The sequence below is a fragment of the Euprymna scolopes genome, chromosome 13, assembly GCF_053919585.1.
Source record: "Euprymna scolopes isolate OS-2025 chromosome 13, ASM5391958v1, whole genome shotgun sequence".
Lineage (NCBI taxonomy): Eukaryota > Metazoa > Mollusca > Cephalopoda > Sepiida > Sepiolidae > Euprymna > Euprymna scolopes.
In genome coordinates this window covers 58633605-58640806 of record NC_136494.1, presented here as the reverse complement: position 1 = coordinate 58640806, position 7202 = coordinate 58633605, and the positions used below count along the sequence as shown (strand labels likewise).

Genomic DNA, 7202 nt, shown 5'->3' with positions numbered 1-7202 from the left:
TGGGGTCCTAACCTCTAGACGATCACGGCTAACACTGACGTCTGTCGCTCTTGGCAGAAAGACACATGACTACTGTCAAACTATTAAAAAATAAGGAGGAAACTTGAAATTCTCACGCATGCGCAAAAATACACTATAGCAACCATTGTTAAATGCAGCTGAATCTCTTCGCTCGCTAAGAAAAGTAGATCAGACCAGTTCTTCTAAGAACTCACCAAACGCCAAAGGAAATAAGTTAAATTAATCGCAAAAGAAACTGCAAGAAAGTCAAGAAAAATTTAATAGTGAAGATATGAACATTTTAGAACTTTATAATACTCTGTTTTATCAGAGAGGCGGTAGCACTCTCTATGTAATATAGAACCGATGGAGGACCAAGAGGCAACTCCTAAGGCCCAAAGACCTAAAACCCAGCAGGAAGCGACCTGCTACTAATGGAGGCGGCAATGAGCCGCCTCCTAAAAAAGACAATACTATCATGAATGTAAGTTTAAAAATAAGACTGTAAGTAAAAATACTAATTAACAAGAATAAAAAAGCATTGGAAATGCAAAAGGATATAGGGATGGTATGCCAAAAAGTATACAAACAAGATAGCTATGAATGGCTAGGCACATGGGAATAGAATTGCATCCAAAGTATAGCCCTATAGCTTTTTACAACCGTAATGATGGCACGGAATGAAGATTGGAGAAAAGCTATAGGGCTATACTTTGGATGCAATTCTATTTCCATGTGCCTAGCCATTCATAGCTATCTTGTTTGTATACTTTTTGGCATACCATTCCTATATCCTTTTGCATTTCCAATGCTTTTTTATTCTTGTTTATATTAAAACTCAGCTTGGAACCTGATTTTAATAAATCTTCCTGTTTACATTAATAAGAGTTATATTTTTTTAAAACTTTTAAGAAAAAAGTTTAATGGAAATATTTCAATAAGGTTAGATTTGGAAAATTATAGAAATTGCCAGCAAGAAATTATGAAAAAAATTTTCTTTGGTCATCACTGTCTCCATTTTGGTGGATGCTTTTGATCAGATGGTATTTTTTTAATTATTTCTAAGAAATTAAACTTCATTATTAGTTAATGCATAAACACAATGAAGAATGAAAATTAAATTTAATGAAAAAATAATATTTGTTATAACATACTAATTAACACAAACATACATGAAAACGTCCTTTAGAGATGGAAAAAAAACTTTTTAAAATATTTTATTTTTTTAATTGAGTTTAAAGATCAAATGAAACAAGCTCAGCGATTGGTTATTATTATGTATTTATTTTTTTTTGCAAAGTGATAAGATTAATTTAACACATAAATCAGGGTGAAACATGGCCACTCAAATTTGAGTCCAGCCTCAAATCCCGGAATCTGCACATTTCAATCAGCATTTTCTCCAATATACTAAGCCAAAGTGCTGAGAGAACCGAACCATATCAAAACGCCAGGGCCTTCATTTTAAAATGTGGTAAAAGTCTTACCTGTCACTAAACTAGACACTCAAGTTCAAAAGATTTACATCAACAGAAACATTTGAAAAAATGTTTAAAGTAAATATGAAATTAAATGGAATGAATAAAACATGAACACATTTATTAGTATAGCAACTGAAGATTTTCTTAAAATATGGAATAACTTAAAAGAAACGTCATTGTAATTTTAGGATTATCAAGATAAGCCAAAATGTTTCCTGAAAAAGTATAAACTACATTTGAGTATCCATCTTAAGAATGGAAGGTTGTTTGGATATTTATTATTTTTTTTTATTTCATATTCATTTTATTTTAAAGCAAAAGGAATTTAAAACCACTTGAATTAATTAATTAGTAAATTAATCGAGCAAAAGCTAAAATGTTAACAAAATTTACATCAATTTTAGAAAAATAATTTCTATCAACATACAAGAATTTTCTTAGAAATGTTCTATATGAAAAAACAATTCTATAAAATGATTTACTCCATTTTTTTTGTTTTAAATTCTTTTTACAAAACCTCAAATTATATATGGATTGATATGTACATATACAAACAAATATACATATAATTTATACATAGATATGTATGCATGTTTACATGAACAAAAAAGTTACACATGCAGATACTATATACATATTACAATCACGCTGCGTTATATCTGTCATCAAACAAAAAAATGTGTTTTGGCACAGCGGTTAATATTAACTTTAAGAGATCCCTTAAGAACTCAAAACACCTTATTACTGAATAAAAAGCAGTATATTTAATGTTTTTTTAATAAAACAACAAAAAACTATTTAACTTAATAAAATTGTTTCAATGATTGTTAGAGACCGTTTTTGAAAATGGTTGTATTTTGTTTATATGGTTACTGTTGCATTGTGGTCCAAAATTTTGAGGAAACCTGTCTTGAAATGAATTTATTATTTTACACATTTTGGATGAAATTGATGGTTGGTCTTACAGTACATTTTTTTTCTGGGGGAGGTAAGTAAAACAGACTAAATTGCAATTTTATTTTCAGACTAAAAATACAATTTAAAATCAAATCAATTGCATCCAAAATGCGTGCAAAATAGGTTGATTCTGAAACAAAGTTCCTCCCCAAATAAAAAAAATAAAAAAAACTTGACTATAATGCAATTGTCACCATGTACACAAGACATAGCCATCTTGAAAGATGTAATTCTCATTCAAATAATGATAGTAATGTCTGTTTTATGAAAAAATAAAAACAAAACATTACACTTTTTATGTAATAATATTTTGTTTTGAAATAATAGTGAACACTGTTTTTTAAGGATTCCTTTAAAATTGACATTAACCAGCACAACTTATTGTCGGATTATTTGGTATGAAGAAAAGGGAAAAATGGGGGAAACATTTTTTGTTTGAAAAAGTAACAAATCGTTTTTTTTTTCATTTGAAAAAAAAAAAAAAAAAGAAAGTAAAATAAATAAATGAAACAACTGTCAGAATTGGAATACTAAATTTTTTTTTTCGTTTTTTTTTCATTTTTTTTTTTAGAAAATAAAATTATTCAAAACCTGCAGTCTTGGTTACAACAAGGTCATGAATTACATATTTGGATGCACAGTCTTTTGTGTGTATAAACAGGGGTGGGAGAACATGCACACACACATACATTCGCTCAGTCATTTCATTTTAAGAGTTCTTATTACAAATGGTTAAATGAGGATTTATTGTTCCTTTCCAGATGTGCCAGAATGTCCAATTTTAAGCGCTTTTTTTTTGTCATTTTTTTCTTTTTTTGAAAACAGGTTTGAGACAGAAGTCCATGTTTTAAAGGTATGTACAACAATAACAACAACAACAACGACGACGACAACTCTGTGTTCACTTTATGAGGTGAAGGAGTTTTCCTTTGTCAGGGCTGAATCAATTAAATGCGATGATGTATTATGATACTGGATGCCATACCTGCAAAGAAATAAGACAAAAAATATTAAGCACTTTACCTGAGAACTCATTGTTCAAACTCCTAAGCTTAACATTCACAGGCAACATAAATTGGAACAAATACATTGAAGACATTGTCAAGGCTGCTGCAAATAAGGTGAGCTCACTGTTGTGCTAGAAAATTACTTACACCTGCTAGTATTCTATATCTGTATGGCGTTACCATTTGCTTATGCATGGAATATTGTTGCCCCATCTCGGTTGATGCATCTATCACAAGCCTTTCCCTCTTAGACAGGGTCCAAAACAGAATGACCAATGTAATAGGTTCCGCGCTATCAACAAAACTCAAGCTCTTATCCCAAAGCCAAAATGTTGCATCCCTGCACCTGTTTTTCAAGTACTTTAATGGAATGTGCTCCGATTAACTCATAACACTTGTGCATCTCTCCAATGTCAATACTCTTAATTCAACAAACAGCAAAATCCCACCTCTTCACTTAAAGCTTTCTACTCTAACAGTTTCTTCCCTCGAACTACTAGACTTCAAAATTCCTTTCCTGTTCTCTACTGCTGTACTATCAAGCAGAAATTTAAATGTAATGTGACCAGTTATCTCACTAGCCAACTTTCTACGTAGAAAGGGCTCCAAATAGTAGCCTTTTATATCCAAGTGGCAATATGCTTTGTGGTCCTTCACATATCAGTGAGTCTTAGAAAGCTTTGACATCTATTGCATCATCATTATATTCGATTTAATGTCCGTTTTATATATTGGCATGTGGTGGACGACTTTTAGAGCAACTTGTTCAGAGTATGGCTTGATGTGATTGTTTGCTTATACATCTCTGAACAGTTTCTAAATAGGATTTTCAGATTCGTCATGTGACCTCCATGAGACACAGCACTTCCCGAAATATACAAATATTAATCTCAACAAAAAAAAATTGTCTTTATCACCTTGAAGGCTCATAGAGCTGAAAATTTGGATAGAAAAAAAAAGAAATTCATGTATTTGAAAAAAAACCCAAAAAATTCCTGCAGCTAAAAAAACAAAACAAAAAAAAACAATGTAAAAAATTCTTACCAGAAAACAGTCCACTTTCCATTGCTCCAACTTCCCTCAGATTTCTTGAAGTACCTAAAAAAAAACAAAATACATCAATTGCTTAATATTTTAAAAGTTATAATTTATTTAGCCTCCTATTATAAAGTATCCATTTTAAGCCATGTTAAGAGTTGATACAGAGAAGACATAGTTTCAAATTATTATTGCTCAATGTAACTCATACGGTATAATAAAAAAAAAATTCAATGATAAAAACAAAATAATTACATAATTAAATAGTAGAAATCTTTCATATTAGAATTGAAAAACATGTTAAAAAAAATTGTACTCTACAATATTTAAGATATAATTCATGGGATCATAATTTATTTCAAAATTATCTTAAAGTAATCAACTTTTATGTATAGTAGATTCATAAAAATAATCTAATTTGGAAATTATCTTATATATAATTTTTCAACATTATAATGCATATAAATTAAATCAATTTTGTTGAACAAACTTAATGTTCCTAAAAGTTTAAAAAAAAAAAAAAAAGAAGAAAAAACTGAAAATTATTAAAAATAACTTGGATTATTCAACTACTCTTGGATTTAATATTTTGAATGTTATTCTTGCAATGTTTCAGGCAGTGTAACCTCAGATCTTCAGCTGCATTTTATCAAACTCGGGAACATGTATGGAATTTTGAATGGAACTCATTTAATCAAGGAGTAGCTTGCTCTTGTTCCATCAGCCATGACTAAGTAGAAATCTTAATTCAAAATTGTATTCCTAGTATCGCCTATACTGACGATTGAACCTTCATTCTTCAGAAGACTGGAACTTAGAACTGATTACTAGTACTTTTATCAGTTGTGCCACAGGTATGTGCATAAATTCTAATATGTATTATAGGTGACATAAACCTATTCAAGCTTTAAGTGTGTAAAAGTGCTCATTGTTCTAAGTGATAATCTTCTGGGGATTAAATATAGAATCTTCAGGTAATACTAAGAATATAACATCTTAAATGTTTTCATTAAAACTCTTCTTGAAAAATAAAGTACTCAATACACGTGAAAGCTAATTTTACCAAATTAATAAAATTTTTCAAATAAGTTTATTTTTTTCATTACAAACATAAAATTCTTGATAAAAACTTGACTGTAAAGTATACAGAATCACAAGGATTACTTTTAGAAACATTGCATGTTAAAAAAATGTATTTCTAAGGAAAACTAATAACTACTTCAGCAATCAGCAAAAACACAAGAATGCAAAAACAAGTTTCTGTCCAGTGATATTCAATCAAGAATAAAACAATATTCACATTCTTTTTTTTTGCTCAATACTTGCTTTTACTTCTCGTTAATAAGACTTATTTAAATATAATTTAAATATATATAAGTGAAAATAAATCAAAGGTACTGTAGTTTCATATCGCTTATGGTCGAGTCACTGCTTTTCAATAGTTAAGAATGTGAAGATATATATAACTCTTAATGCCAAGCACTAATTCTTACCAAGGATTTATAGGGTTATCTCCCCTTGATCTCCAGAAAAGCTGTCTGAAGTCTTGTCTCACACATGCCCACAACATCTCCCCGGTGCCTTCGCCCTGTCAAAAGACAAAAACCGGAATCACATATCTTCATAAATAATTATTTACATTACAAACAAATTGTTATTCAATGTTAAACTAAGCATTGCAAAGATTACATCTACATTTGCAAAACCTACAGCCATAGTTTCGAATAATAGGTAATTTTCAGTTTGCACAAAAATACAGGTGTAAAGATCATCCATCATCATCTCGTTTTGGTATTAGAGTGGTGCAAGTGTCCCGGACTCTGGGGTAGGCAACACCAGCAACGTGTTACCTCTGCTCTTCATCTGATATGATCCAAAGGGTTGAAGCAGTGATATTGTAACACAGCACACATGCAAATGCATTTGAAATGGCGTCACCGGTAGGGAAAAATAAAGACTTTAAGAAGACGATCAAGTTAGAGATGGACATGACGTTCAAGATCATGTTAGAGATGGACATGACGTTCAAGATCATGTTAGAGATGGACATGACGTTCAAGATCATGTTAGAGATGGACATGACGTTCAAGATCAAGTTAGAGATGGATATGACGTTCAAGATCAAGTTAGAGATGGATATGACGTTCAAGATCAAGTTAGAGATGATATGACGTTCAAGATCAAGTTAGAGATGGACATGACGTTCAAGATCAAGTTAGAGATGGATATAACGTTCAAGATCATGTTAGAGATGGATATGACGTTCAAGAAGACGATCACGTGAGGGACGTCACAGCGATAATGAGAGAATGAGGAAATAAACAAACATTGTACAACAAAAAAAATGTTGAAGTTCTTTTCTATTCTGTGTCTATTTTGTGACTGAGAGCACAACGTGTTGGTTCCGGGACTATATTACAATGTTGCATACAATTAAATCACTTCTAATGCACTCAAGCTAGGTTTTCCTCCTCCTACCACATTCCCTAGCACCTTGGATATGTAGGCATGTTATGGAGTGGATATAAGAGGTGGCATGCTATGGATAGCCAAATCACCTAAGATGCTGAGGGCATAAGGCATGCAGAACCTCATCAAAACTAAGTTTCTGATAGAATATGGTCGAAGAGATCCTTTCATCCAGTTTGCTGTCACACATCCACCTGATCCTGGCACGGTCATTAGGTCGGAGTTCGGTAGTGAAACCTGGAATCTATAT

At 31.3% G+C, this 7202-nt stretch overlaps 1 protein-coding gene across 3 annotated transcripts in view; it reads right to left on the bottom strand.

Annotated features, from left to right (window-relative positions):
• Positions 1-2910: 2910 nt before the first annotated feature.
• LOC145292048 (N-acetylglutamate synthase, mitochondrial-like) overlaps positions 2911-7202 on the bottom strand; it is a 144580-nt gene continuing 140288 nt past the window's right edge. For all 3 annotated transcript variants that reach the window (XM_080138073.1, XM_080138072.1, XM_080138074.1), the window contains 3 exons: positions 5977-6071; positions 4490-4543; positions 2911-3423 (listed from right to left, as the gene is read on the bottom strand). In XM_080138073.1, the coding sequence (XP_079994199.1) occupies positions 3345-3423; positions 4490-4543; positions 5977-6071 (228 nt within the window). In that variant the 3' untranslated portion in view covers positions 2911-3344. The remainder of the gene's footprint in view (positions 3424-4489; positions 4544-5976; positions 6072-7202) is intronic.